At 45.6% G+C, this 13,280-nt stretch overlaps 1 protein-coding gene across 3 annotated transcripts in view; it reads left to right on the top strand.

The window, feature by feature from the left end:
• The window catches only part of arid2 (AT-rich interactive domain 2), a 33,327-nt gene extending 20,281 nt beyond the window's left edge, over window positions 1-13,046 (top strand). For 2 of the 3 annotated variants that reach the window (XM_075472188.1, XM_075472187.1), the window contains 13 exons: window positions 412-508; window positions 596-805; window positions 931-1,095; window positions 2,208-2,286; window positions 2,384-2,518; window positions 2,800-2,990; window positions 3,872-6,246; window positions 7,752-7,897; window positions 8,013-8,151; window positions 8,290-8,375; window positions 8,460-8,583; window positions 10,120-10,211; window positions 11,316-13,046. In XM_075472188.1, coding sequence (XP_075328303.1) covers window positions 412-508; window positions 596-805; window positions 931-1,095; window positions 2,208-2,286; window positions 2,384-2,518; window positions 2,800-2,990; window positions 3,872-6,246; window positions 7,752-7,897; window positions 8,013-8,151; window positions 8,290-8,375; window positions 8,460-8,583; window positions 10,120-10,211; window positions 11,316-11,427 — 3,951 coding nt within the window. In that variant the 3' untranslated portion in view covers window positions 11,428-13,046. The remainder of the gene's footprint in view (window positions 1-411; window positions 509-595; window positions 806-930; window positions 1,096-2,207; window positions 2,287-2,383; window positions 2,519-2,799; window positions 2,991-3,871; window positions 6,247-7,751; window positions 7,898-8,012; window positions 8,152-8,289; window positions 8,376-8,459; window positions 8,584-10,119; window positions 10,212-11,315) is intronic. The other variant, XM_075472189.1, reaches the window with a different exon arrangement.
• The last annotated feature ends 234 nt before the right edge of the window (window positions 13,047-13,280 follow it).

Below are 13,280 nucleotides of genomic sequence, written 5' to 3'. Positions count from 1 at the left end.
GATATTTATACACTTGATTTTATGCCACTAAAATTCATGATCAAAACCAGGGGGTCACTCTTTTTTTTTTTTTGCTTCTTCATCTCAGTTCTTAAAAGGCTTTAAGTTTAACTTCTAACCCTGGCAAGTTAGGAGTAAAGTTAAGCCACTTTCAATATAATTTGATTTGCAGAGTACAAATAGAAGTTAATATCACTTTAAAGTTGTGACAAATGCAGACCTAAAGGGGCGTCATTCCATATGTTTTTTTCCCTGTAAAATCACAGTAAAAATGTTGCAATTACACAGTTATAGCTCATCCAGTTCCAGTGTGCCGTTCTTTTTGTGTCGTTTAGGTGCGACAGTGGTTCTTGTACAGTCTGAGGTAGACAATGTGACAGTTTTTGAGTAAATCTTGTGATTTCCTGTCAGCTCCAGCTGGATCCTGTAGACTTTCGGACGACGCACCTGATCTTTCACACCATCACCAAATGCTTGATGTCCAGGGACAGGTTCCTCAAAATGAGAGGTGGGTTTTCACTGGCAGTTTTCATCAGGGAAATGCCAAGTGCATTGGGCGTCAAATTAAATGAGTCTCTGTCTGTGCGTCCTGTAGCCATGGAGATCCTGGGTAACCTCAGCAAAGCGGATGACAACGGCGTGCTAATCTGCGAGTATGTGGACCAGGAGTCGTACAGGGAGGTGATGATGCTCCTCACCCTGCCTGACCTCATGCTCCTTATGGCCTCCTTGGAGGTCTTATACCTGCTGGCCCAGCTGGGAGAGATTCCTTGCAGCAAGATCGCCTCCGTCGACCGCAGCATAGGTATGACCCTGCTGTAATCTCACGTTTATTTAAAACAAACCTTGGAGATTTACTGAAGTACTGCCCCTTTCAGTCGATCTGATAAACGGGTGGAATGCATTTGTGTGTCTCCCTCCCATGTTCAGACCTGCTGGTGCGGTTAGTATCGGTAGACCTTCACACGTTCGGACCCGACGCCCTGACGGCGGTAAGATTGATCGAGCATCAGGCCAACGCCGACCAGGCGGCAGAGGTCCGACCACAGCTGGTGGAGCAGGTTCCTGCAGCCGTGCAGGGAGCAACGGCACCGGGTGAGCATCGACTCGAGGTCTGGACTCTGGTGTCCGATCCTTGATGCCTGAACCACTCTTCACAGCCTGATGACTCCTGGAATATTTGGAATATTGTGTGAATCCTTTGAATATGCCCATGTCTTTAGGGAAGGAAAATATCAATTGTTGAAGCAGCCATTCGCTAAATTCACATAGTCCGCTAACCTCGTTTTTTGAGCACATAACCTCACTGAACATCGACCTGACCAACTAAAGATCATACTGCTGCCCCCACAGGGTTGTGTGGTAAGCACGATGCGCCCATCACTAGATCGATAAAAAGAGTTTCAGACTCCATTCTTTATGCTACTTAGCAAAATGAATTCCTTTTTTTCCGATAAGCTTCAAGTGTTTTTCTTAAAGCTTCACCGCGGTTTAAACCCAATACTTTGAGCCCTCCTCACATTGTGTATGGAATCTCTTGTACTTTTACTGTAACACATTCCCATGAGTTCTGTTATTGGGATCCATGATGTTCTTTGCCCAGTTTTAGTATTCTCAACAGTCTCCTTTGTTGTTTTGTTTGTTTGAAAACCAATAATCTGACCCTTTAGAACCAGAGTAACATCTTTTCCACAACCGCAGGACGAATCTTCCGTTGTGGTTGTTTAAAGAATGAGAAGCTGCTTGCTACACCAGACAGGGCGAAAGGACTGAAGGGTCTGATGAAATGTATTCATCACTGCAGGACTTTGGCTCATTTTTCACCTGTTGCTGAGCCACAGAGCAGTCAAACATTGAGCCCTGCGGCTGAAATCCCTGCTGTGTGTTTGCATCTGTTTGACTTCCTATGGAGGAATAAAACGGTATTACAGCAGCTGGTTCAAAGACAAAAGAAGGGAAGCTTATTAATCAGCAGGTGACTCCCCAGAGCAGCGAAACCTCCCAACCTCAGAGGTGCCGTTACTGTGCTGAGTTGTCAATGTCTTATGTAAAGTTATTAGTTTGCTGACACCTAGTGGAACAGCTGGGGAGCACTTCAGAAGCAAAGTGAACAGTTTTGTCTCCGTTTTCTAGCATCAAATCAATTCTACAGATGTTTTTTTTTCTCCTTTTGTTTAATGTGTTCTTCCTCTTTTTGTCTCCTTTAGTAGCAAGAGCTCCAGTTCAGTCCTCCCAGCCACCTCCTGGTATCGTTGAACTCGATGGGGAGAAGTTTACGCTGCAGTGGTGAGTTAAATTTATTTCCAGGCATGATTAATTGTCTGTAGATGATGTCGGCTTCCTGTCTGCTTTCATTGTAAGCCGTCTGCATTTCTACCCACAGGCTAAACGCACACTTCGAGACGAACCCCGAGGGCTCCGTGTCTCGATCAGAAATGTACTCCGAGTACCTCGCCACATGCAGCAAAATGGGACGAAGCAACATCCTGAACTCCACGGGCTTCCTCAAATGTCTGCGGTCAGTCCTGAAAGTCTTTCAGAGTTTTGTTGTTTTAGTCAATGGTCTTGCAGCTAATTCACAAATCAGTTGTAGCACCATTTATTAGTCTGTTATTCTGTCTTGTCTGCATATGTACGTCTTGTGTGTTTTCTGTATGTGCTGTTTGTGCTATACTGTATGTTGCTTCCAAGTACAAGACAAATTCCCTTTGGGGCAATAAAGGTTTATCTTATCTTTTGAAGTCTGCATATGTGGTTAGTAATTTCCCCTTTGTGACGATCGCTTTCTCGCCACCACAGGACGGTGTTCCCCAACCACACAATGCGACGACAAGACGAGGCCAAAGTCAGCAACCAGGTTCAGATCCTCCTGGTAGGACTGAGGCGAAGGGCGATCCCTCTGCCCATCCAGCTGTACTACCAGCAGCAACAGCAGAGTCCTGCAGCAGCTCGACATGAAGCGCCAGGAAACCCACAGGCCCCACCTTCAGGTAGAGCTAGGAGATTTTCTGCTCATGACTTTTTCTGTTGGTAGAACCATTTCTAAAATCTGGTTAATAAGACAGGCACGGTCTGAATGTCAATCTGTGAAAAATCACAAAAGGCGCAGCAGATTAGTGATACTTTGAAGGATATAGGCAAGATTTTGGAGAAGGAGCAGAGCTGGTACCACTGAGACAAAGATGGCTGAACTAATTACAGAAGAAAACATGCCAAGGAAACGATCAAAGGGAGAAGGAAAGTGGAAATTCCTGAATCTGAGTGCTGTGTTATTGCAGTTGATACAACAGAAAGAAATCTCGACCTGTTAAATCTTTAATAAGTTGATGAGACACTTTTTGCTGAAGTACACGGGCCGAGAGTCATGTTAACATTCCTCCCATTCAGTCATAGCTCGGACTGAATGGGAGGAAAAGGACCAAACTCACAAAATATGACCCATCAGCGTTGATTAAGGGGATTAGTAGTCTAATTGAAAAAATATGACGCTACCCAGGTTGTCATCGACCTGTGTCCCTTCAGTTTGTAAGATAAAAAAAATTGTAAATCCTCTTTCCCCTTGAAGTTCGCATCCAGCTTGTATGATGTGGGTGGTCCAACTTATTGGCCGCTTGTTCACTCTTAATGTTCCCTCATAGTTTACCTGCTTCAGCTGGAGGCAGTTGCTTTTATTGTTCACTCAAACGAATGATATTGTAGCATCTGTGGTCGTAAAATCATCACCAGTGTTGCTCCAATGAGTGGACGGATGTAAAAAATGAAACCTCACCGTATCACAACAAAGTATCAGAGGATTAAACAGCTTCTTTATAAATACGCTTTAAGTTGCATCTTGTTCCTAAACTGCACTTTCGTGTTACTGTGTCCCCAGGTTTGCCTTCTGGACAGCTCAGTCTTGGACCACAGTTTGTCCGGGGCCTCAGCACCGTTGTCGCCAGCACATCCATGGCCTCGACCTCAAAGGAGCTTCCCCAGGGAATCCACCCGACTGTTCCCCGTCATCCGGTGCCTCCTCAGTTATCACCAAATCCTCTGGCAGCACAGCAGCAGCTCCGATCCGCTACAGTGGTCCAGATTCCAGCATCTGCTCCTACCACCCAGAACCACAGTCCTCAGAACCCCGCGTCCCAGCAACAGAAGCAACACTCCCCCATGCTCCCCACGGGGCCGCCTGTCACGCTATTTCAGCCGGTACCACAAGGCCACATCCTCACCGCCAGGGTGCAAGGCGTGTGTCCTCCAATCACCCAGCACCCACCTCTGCCTCAAACCCCTCATGTGTCTGGATCTCAGGCTGGAGCTTCCCAGGTAGACCCTCAGTGTGCTGCTGCAGCATCAGCACCCTCCTCTTCCATCCAGGTTGGGGGCGGTCAGCCCTTGGGTGTCGCAGGAGCGCCCACATCCCAGGGGTCACGTGTCACATTTCAGAATATTGCCCCCAAACCAGCTCCCACCCAGTCAGGTGGACCAGTAGCCACGATAGCTCCTCCCAGCCAGCAGCCTCAGCAGCAGGCGCAGAGTGTCGTCATAGTCGGTCCCAATCCCCAGCAGAACACATCCTACACCCCTGCCATACACCAGATCGTTCTTGCCAACCCTTCCACCATTCCCGGCACCCAGACTATCCAGATAGCAGGGCAGCCTGGAGCGGCTTCCAGTCCCTGCCCACCTCCTGCTTCTCACTCTAATACCCAGGTCCAGCCCAGTCAAACTGTCAGCCATGCACTGTCCACAACACGGCATCAACAGCAGCAGCATCAGCAACCGCCGCCTCTCCAAATTATTTCCCAAACTCCTCCCTCTCAGCCTACCTCCACTGAGTCCAGCTTGATCAAACAGCTACTGCTTCCAAAGCGAGGGCCTTCTACGCCTGGAGGAAAGTTAATCCTGCCTGCTCCACAGGTGCCCCCTCCCAACAATACAATAGCCCCAAGTCCACAGGTCATATACCAGGCAGGTTACAGTACCCAGAATCCTCCTCAGCCTCAGCAGCTCAATGTGCAGCTGGTACCCGGCCAGCTTTCTGCTGCAGGAGCTCCGGCCCTCCAGACAGTTCAGCTCTTGCCAGGCCAGCTCATTTCCACGAGTAGTCCAGGGGGAACTGCCATCATTCAGAGTCCCACAGGTGCTGGACAAGTCACATTCACCGTGGTCCCCAACACTGGCTTCACCACCTCTACTGCTGCCGTTGCTACTGTTGCTCCGGGCGTTCCCCCTCCCCCATTTCCTACTGGAACGGTCCCCCACCACGTCCCAGCAGGTCCACCACCTCCACCACCACTGCCAGCTCCACTCAGAGGAGACAAGATCATTTGTCAAAAGGAGGAGGAGGCCAAGGATGCCACAGGGCTGCATATCCACGAGAGGAAGATAGAGGTGATGGAGAACTCCTCGATGGCAGAAGGAGACTCCTCCAATGGTAAAACCAGTAATGGTGATGTTGGGGCAGGTGCCAAGCTGCTAAACGGTCGGAAGTGCATGGAGTCTAGTCTACCTCCATACCACTCAGGGAACAGCCAGGGAGCACTCAATGGCCCGGCTACGGAGAGTCATCCTGCTAATGGGAAGCAGGCTCTCTCCCCAGGCCTGAACACCCCTCTTGAGAGCAGCATGGACCCCAAAAAGACTCTTGTCAATGGAGTGTGTGACTTTGATAGGGGGGAGAGTGGTGGCAATTTTAACAAAAACATTCCAAATCATATTGCTTCCAAACAGTACTTTGGGAATGGGGAGGTGGGCCCTGCTGAGAAGAGTCACAGCTCAGACCCATGTCTCCCCAGTCCTCCTCCTCCTCAGCAGGACACTGCCAAAGCCCAGCAGGCTGAGCGCCTGGCCAACGGACCCCAGGCCGTAGGCCACAGGCCGTCCTCGGAATTAACCAACGGACCTTTGTTGCCAGGCCACACCGCGCCGGTGCTAAGACAGCAACTGCTCCCAAACTCCTCGTTCCCTTCCACTGTTACCTCCCAGAGCCCTGCTGCCGCTCCTGCAAACGGAGTGGCCTCAGAGGCTCGAGGCCTGAAGAGGCCGGCCGAAAACGAGGACCGCAGCACACAAGCATGTTCGGGGATCCCCAGTAAAGTGGGAGTGCGGATCATCACCATCAGCGACCCCAATAACGCCGGCAGCAGCTCTACAATGGTGGCGGTGCCAGCAGGAACAGACCCAAGCACAGTAGCCAAAGTAGCAATAGAGAACGCCACTCAGCAGAGGAACTGCTTGCCCACACAGGCAGCTGGCACAACGGTGAGTCACTGTGGGGTCAGTCTGTGTGTGAGCCACATTTATCCACTCTGTCTTCTGGTAGAGAGACTCTGTCTGGTCTACCACAAAATATGTTTTGACTGTTCCTCACAGACACAGGAAGTAAATAACAGAGAATTTGCATCTGAAAGTCATGTGACATTGTGTCTTGTTTTCTGAACTTGCAATGTAAATGTTCTGTTCATGTCTAACACATTTAAACGACTCCAGCTCACCAATTTGAGACAGACATTTGTATTAACTGGATTCATTTATGCTCAAGATGAATTGTATTACTTGGTGGTTAAGCAATTAACCCAAAATTCAACATGCTGTGACTTCAGTTTTATTCGCCCTCCCACTGTTTACATATTATCTTTAACTGTTAAACCTTCAGCAGGGAGGAACACTGCCAGTCTGTGTGTGAAGTAACATGAGACACTAAAATGATCATCACCCTCGAGAGGCTTAGTCCTGTTGACAGCTGGTAGAATCGAAAACATTTCAATTGCAGGAACAGGGGGCGAGACTTTTTAAAACGACCCAGGTAGAGCAGCGGTACTTTTGGGATTACCCAGAACTCATTGGGTGGGGCTTGCAGCCCTCAACATTTCTGGTTGGTCGAGAATTCCCTGCGTTTTAATTTTGCCTTTCCGTCTGCTGATTTAAAGTTAAAGTTAGCTGAGAAGACCACGAGGTACAGTGGTTGAGTGAAATGAATAAGAGGAGCACTCCGATTGTGATGATAAAATGTTGATCTGATTGTTTTACAGCAGGTTAGTGCTATAGCACAAATAAAAACAGCCCCAAATGGTAGAAATGGGGTCAAAATTTAGCTTGCATGATGTTTTACACATCTAGTCTGTTAATAATAGAAGGTTTAAGATGGTCATTGTAAGACCGAACACATGTTTTTCATCACGGCTCTTTGATTTGTTCAGTGAGACCGGTTGTAAGTGATGGTTGATTGACATGGGCTGTAGCGAAATCGTCAAACAGATAAACTGCCTCTCAAGCTTTGGATGAAATTGTTATGGATCCGGATGGACGGCTTTAATCGTCAGTTCTAATCAAAGTGTGCTCGATGACACCCAGGATGAGTTGCTGTGGAATGTTAAGCCATTTCTGATTCTTTGTCTGCTGCAGAAAACCTTCAAATTTAGTTTAGTACAAAACGCCTGATTGTAGGAGCAACAAAAATACAAGTATGAGTAATTTTCCAACATAAATGTTTGGAGGTTAAGAAGGTGAGGCCAGTTAAGACCATGTGGCTCTCACCGATACCCACCTCCTACAGCAAAGTAGCTGAGAGAACAACTTCTGCCACCAGACTGGTCTTAGTTACATCTCAGCCAACAATTGATTCTAATATTGCTTTATTACTCATAAACTAGGCCGCTGTCCTGGTATTCTTTGGATGTAGCATGTGTACAAAAGACCTGACTTAAAGTTTTATCTCTGTCTCCATCTGCTTTGTGCTTATACAAATTCCTCACTTCTCTCTACAGCCTACTGTTACCCCGTCCCCGCCCCCTGTCTCCCAGCCTGCACCGGCAGGCAGCCGCAGCCCACACCTCCCAGCACAGCAGACCCTCACAGAGCCGAGCAGGAAAGCAGGACAGAACTTCAAGTGTCTGTGGCAGTCCTGTAAACGGTACGGGACATCCAAACACGCTCTCCTACTTTTAATGAACTCTAGCTGAGTTGAGCCTCCTCTGATTATCATTGCATTTTTTTTTTTTTTTTTTTCCATTTTCTTTGTCTTGTAGGTGGTTTGAAACGCCCTCTCAAGTGTTTTACCACGCAGCAACAAAACACGGTGGAAAAGATGTGTATGGAGGGCATTGTCTGTGGGAGGGATGTGAACCTTTTCCCCGACAGAGACTGTCCTTCATCACACATTTGCAGGTAAAGTCCCTCCTGTGTCTCAGCAGGGTCTCTTAATGTCTATTTGTTCTTGTTATACCAGATTTATTGCCATGACACGAAATGATAACAAAATAGTGTGTAGGATTAGTCTCAATTCTTTCCGCTCTGCTTTGCCAGGATAAGCACTGTTCTCGAGAGGCTTTGCTGGCTGCACTCAAAATAGAGGAGCAGCAGGCACAAAGTCCCAATCAGACTTCTTCCCAGTATGTACACCTTCCTCAATCAATCATTCAACTGATACCAAACTAGATATATTCAGTGACATGTATGCTTGTTGTCTTGTGAAGGACCCCACCAGTGGCAGGCAGCACTCCGGCACAACGAGCACCGAAAGCAATCGTCAATCATCCGAGCGCAGCTCTCATGGCCCTGCGCAGAGGCTCCCGAAACCTGGTCTTCAGGGACTTCACTGTGAGTAGAGCCAGGCTGACCCTTATTGGGGGTCCTAGCAGCGAAGCTGCAGGAACCCATTGTGTTAGTAGCTTTTCTTATTATTATTCCGCTACTTTCTTCTGCAATTGAAGTCTATGGCAGCCCCATGAACGCTATGGTAAAAAGTTGTGAAATTTTAGCACATGTAATCAGCCAAGTGCCAAATTAAAACTCAAGAAATTTCATGCCCCATAAGCTTACTTTCTAGCGCCACCAACACGCCAAAGTTCAAAGTGCATTCAGCCTAATAACTTTGGACTCCATGGTCCAAATTTCACAAATGAGGCATCGTTGGAATCCTTGGATCATGACGAGTGCAACGCACCATATGACGTCAATTTGCGTATACTTAGATTTTCCGCCATTTTGAATTTTATCAAAAGCTTAAAAAAGCATTTCAGGTCACAGAGATTGTCCAATTTTCACGAAACTTGGCACATAGACTCTTAAGACGAAGCCGCACAAAAGTTATCGTGTGGAATTTTTAATTAGGCTTCCGATTTTCCATAAAAGCCAATCAAACTCGAGGTTGACGCCGCCAAACCGGAAGTGAGGTCATATCTTGGCAACCATTTAATGTTATGACGTCAAACTTATAACACAGACTCAAGACTGCTACGGTAAGAGGCCCAAGAAGTTTGGTGACGTTTGGCCGTTAGGTGGCGCTATATGTAGCATAAATGCATTTTTGCTCATATTTTTGGACCCCTTGGGCCAAATTTCAAAAATGAGGTACCAATGGAATCCCTGGACGCAGACGAGGTCAACGCATATCATGACGTCATCTGCGCCATGTTGGATTTTCCGCCATTTTGAATTTAATCGAAAACCTTCAAAAAGCATTTCAGGCAACTGAGATTGTCCAATCTCCACGGGACTTGGCACATACAATCTTCAGACCAAGCCGCACATAAGTTATGATGGATGGATTCTTTTATTTCACTTCCGTTTAGCCGCGGCAGCCAATCAAACTCTACGCCGACGCGCAAATGGGACATTTGGCTAAATCTCTGCGATGCATTGATGTATCGATGCCAAACTTGTTGCATGGACTCGTGACGCCTTCCTGAGCAGCCCAAGGCTTCCCTATTGTGCCATTCTGCTAGGACCCCCACATCGCTGCTTGCAGCTATATTCACCATTTCTTTCTGCATTTCTGACAAGCTGTTGTGGGACTTCTTAAGCTCTTGGTTGGCTGAGGTGGACGTTAGCTTCTCATAGCATAAATGCCCCTTGTTTTCCGTCACCTCGTGGTTCACACTCTGGTCAGGACTAACTGGAAATACTGTGAAGGGAAGGAATTTGGTCATTTCTAGGTTGACGAGAAAAAAAAGTTGCAAAGGACGCCCATGTAACTGGTCATCAGGCTGTGTAGAACAGCCATGGCATTTGCTACTCTGACAAAAGACACTTGTCTGGCCTCCATGTTCCTCTTGTTATACCCATTCATAAGTCAGTGTTCTCCTTAACTAAAACGCCAAGAAAACCACAACTCTTATCTGTTTCCTCCTTTAGGATGAGAAGGAGGGACCAGTGACCAAACACATACGACTAACTGCTGCCTTAACATTAAAGAACATCGCCAAGCACTCTGACTGTGGTCGCATGTAAGTATCCTGCTGAACTGAAGGAAATTGGAGACCACAGTTTGGGATTTGGTTGTGTGTGAAGACTGATTGAAGGTGGTTGAATAAGATCCCAAATCAGAAGAAGTTGGGGCAAGATGAAACCTTTAATTTGAAGGCAAGAAAAAAAAGTTGCGTTTAGGGGAATTTGGGTAAAAAAAATTAAATGTATATCAAATAAACTAATGCCACTTTTTTGCTCGCAATTCATGATCTCACAAACAGCAGCACATGCCAAGTGATGTCACAGCAGCTGGCACACTGGGCACGATGGTGTTGTGTGGACCAGTTGTGCACATACTGCCATGTGCTGCACAAGCAGCATGTTTGGAAAAGCTAAAAAGCAAGAACGAGTATGTAAGCAGGTCCATCTGTATGTAACCACGACCCATTAAAACCCAAGTAGAAACAGTTGCTGCATACGTTATAAAAACATCAGATAAAAATTAGCAGAATGTTGCGAATGAAGCAAGTGGAGTGCGCCTAAAGCGCTCGTATAAGATAAGATGGACAATTGATCCCCCATAAGAGAAATTTAAGTGAACTTAAAAAAAATTTTGTTGCACTTCGTAACTGTAAATTGTGTTTCTATGCATTGAGTCACGCATTGATCAGTGTAGCAAATATAATCAGCCCTTAACCCGTGATCCCTCTGACGGCACTGCAACAGAACCGTACTGTGATGACGGCTTTAATGCAGAATGAAGATTTTATAGAAACATGCTGTCTTCATGGCCACCTGTTTTCCACAGACGTCTCTTAGTAAGCAATGCAAAGTCACATTCAGCACACATTCCAAAGGCATGGCTGAGGAAGATGAGGGCACGGCTACTGGACTGAAAACTTTTAAATGAAAGATAACGTGACGACAACAACCCTACACCGTAGAGGGACCCGGAATTACAACTAAAACTTGTATTTTCTGTACTTGCCCAACTTGTTCTGATTTGAAGTTTAAAAATGAACAAAATGTTATTAATTCTGCTCACATGAAGGCAGTTTGTGTTGGCGATGCACTTATTTTGGTCACTGCCAGATGTTTGATTGAAAGTTTTTGCTGATTTTTCTTGTTTCTTCAACTCTCAGGTTGGTAAAGAGGCATGAGACGCACCTCTCTGTGCTCGCACTAAGCAACATGGAGGTGTCAACCACGCTCGCCAAATGCCTTTATGAACTTACACGCTCGCTTCAGGCTTAACGCCAAAAGGACAACATCTACCGCCCCAATCCCTCTCCTGTGATGAGAGGAGCAGGCCACCGCTGAGCCGTAGCAGGTCCACGAAGGGAGGGGGTGTGAGCAGAGGTCTGGAACCAGGACGCAGACCGTCCTCCTGCTGCACCCGCCACCCCCTCCCACCAGTCTCCCTTTCATTCCTCACCTACTTCTTCGCCAACCTGTTTTCAAACCACCGCGCTCTCCATTTACACACAAGAAAAAGGAAATTATTTTTTTTATTTTTTTTAAACTGCATAGGGGGTCTTCCACCAGCTGCCCACCAGGGGGAGCTCTTTGAGATTGCTTCCCCGAGGGACTCCACCAACGAAACCCCAAACATGAGCACATTTTAAGTTTTGTTTTGATATATCTATAGATGTATATATGTATATCTATAGATGTATATATTTTTTCTTAATCATCCCGTGAACGGAAATGTGTGTGAGCTGTGGGCGACTTAAAGAGTATGGGTGGGTGGGGTAGGTTGGGGGCGGGGCTACTGAAGGCGTCCCATGTGTTGGGTGCAGGACTCGGCTGGCAACTGGCACAGAGATATTTTTTATTATTATTTTTTTTTTTTTGTCTTTAGAAACTCGGTAGCTTGGTTTTCTTACTTGAGTCAATATATTTTCACTTATTTATTATTGAAATGAATACCATTACAATTAATAAAAAAGAATCCTGTAAATATGTCGTGTGTGTGTATATATATATATATATAAAGAAGATCCTTTCATGCCAATGCAGCCACTGGAGAACTTGCTCTGTGGAGTGATAGAAGCATTACGTTGGCAGGATTTAATAAAATAGTACGTTTCTGTTTTTTTGGGTTTTTTTTTTTTTTTTTTTTTAATGATCCCTGGTCACTTGTATCTAATGTGATTCTATACTCAGCAGTGGATGAATGTACTTAAAACTTGTAAATAATTCTGCAAAGGTACTGATGCTGTAAAGCTTAGGGAGGGGAAAAAAACAGTTTTTTGTGGAACTGTGACATTTTTTGTATTATAATACCTTGTAGAACTCATTTTGCTGGCTGAAAGAGTATGGAATAATATATCTCATGTCAATTTGTAGAAGAAAAAAAAATATTGAAGGTATTCTCTTCCCTTCCTCTACCCTCACACGCCCTCCCTCTCAACACGCGTGCACACACACAAGGAACATGTATCCACTGTAAGCGTTTTGTCATTGTACGTGCACTGTGTGCGTACCAAAATTTTTTTGTATTTGTAAATTGGTTTAAATACATGGAGTTTTTATACAGGTTTTCTCCTGTGTTCTTTGCTTTACGTGCAGGTATGATATTTTCTTCACTACTTTTTTCTATCTTAATATAGTGTGGAGTTTTATTGTACTATTTTTTCATTCTTAATACCATGCCACATTCCGGCTCACGTCCTCAGACTGTCCTCTCTACCGTGTGTTGTGTAACATTTGACTGCCTGTCGTATTAGCATCTGACCGGGGCGACCCAACCATCTTCATTTCTGCGGTGTCAGTAGGATGTGTGGTTATACATAGACCTAACAGTCTGTTAGAGATTGGCTTTATTTACTTTGGTGACTGTTTATAGTTTTTAAATAAAACACTGAACATTTTGCTTGGGGTTTACTCTCGTTTCTTGCTTCTTTTTTTTTCTCAAGTCAGTTTTATTAAGTCACGTCAAATTTATTTGTATAGCACATTTCATGTACAAAACAATTCAAAGTGCTTTACATAAAATAAAAGCATTGCAGCGGCGAGTGGAAGAAGCATTAAAAATACATCAATTAATATAAAAGAAAGAAATAAAATTTAAATTGTTAAAAACAAGCAACAGATACCGTGCATAT

Source organism: Odontesthes bonariensis, chromosome 8, assembly GCF_027942865.1.
Source record: "Odontesthes bonariensis isolate fOdoBon6 chromosome 8, fOdoBon6.hap1, whole genome shotgun sequence".
In the NCBI taxonomy this organism is placed as follows: Eukaryota; Metazoa; Chordata; class Actinopteri; order Atheriniformes; family Atherinopsidae; genus Odontesthes; species Odontesthes bonariensis.
The sequence above is the reverse complement of the archived record's forward strand: the minus strand, read 5'-3'. Positions and strand labels throughout refer to the sequence as shown.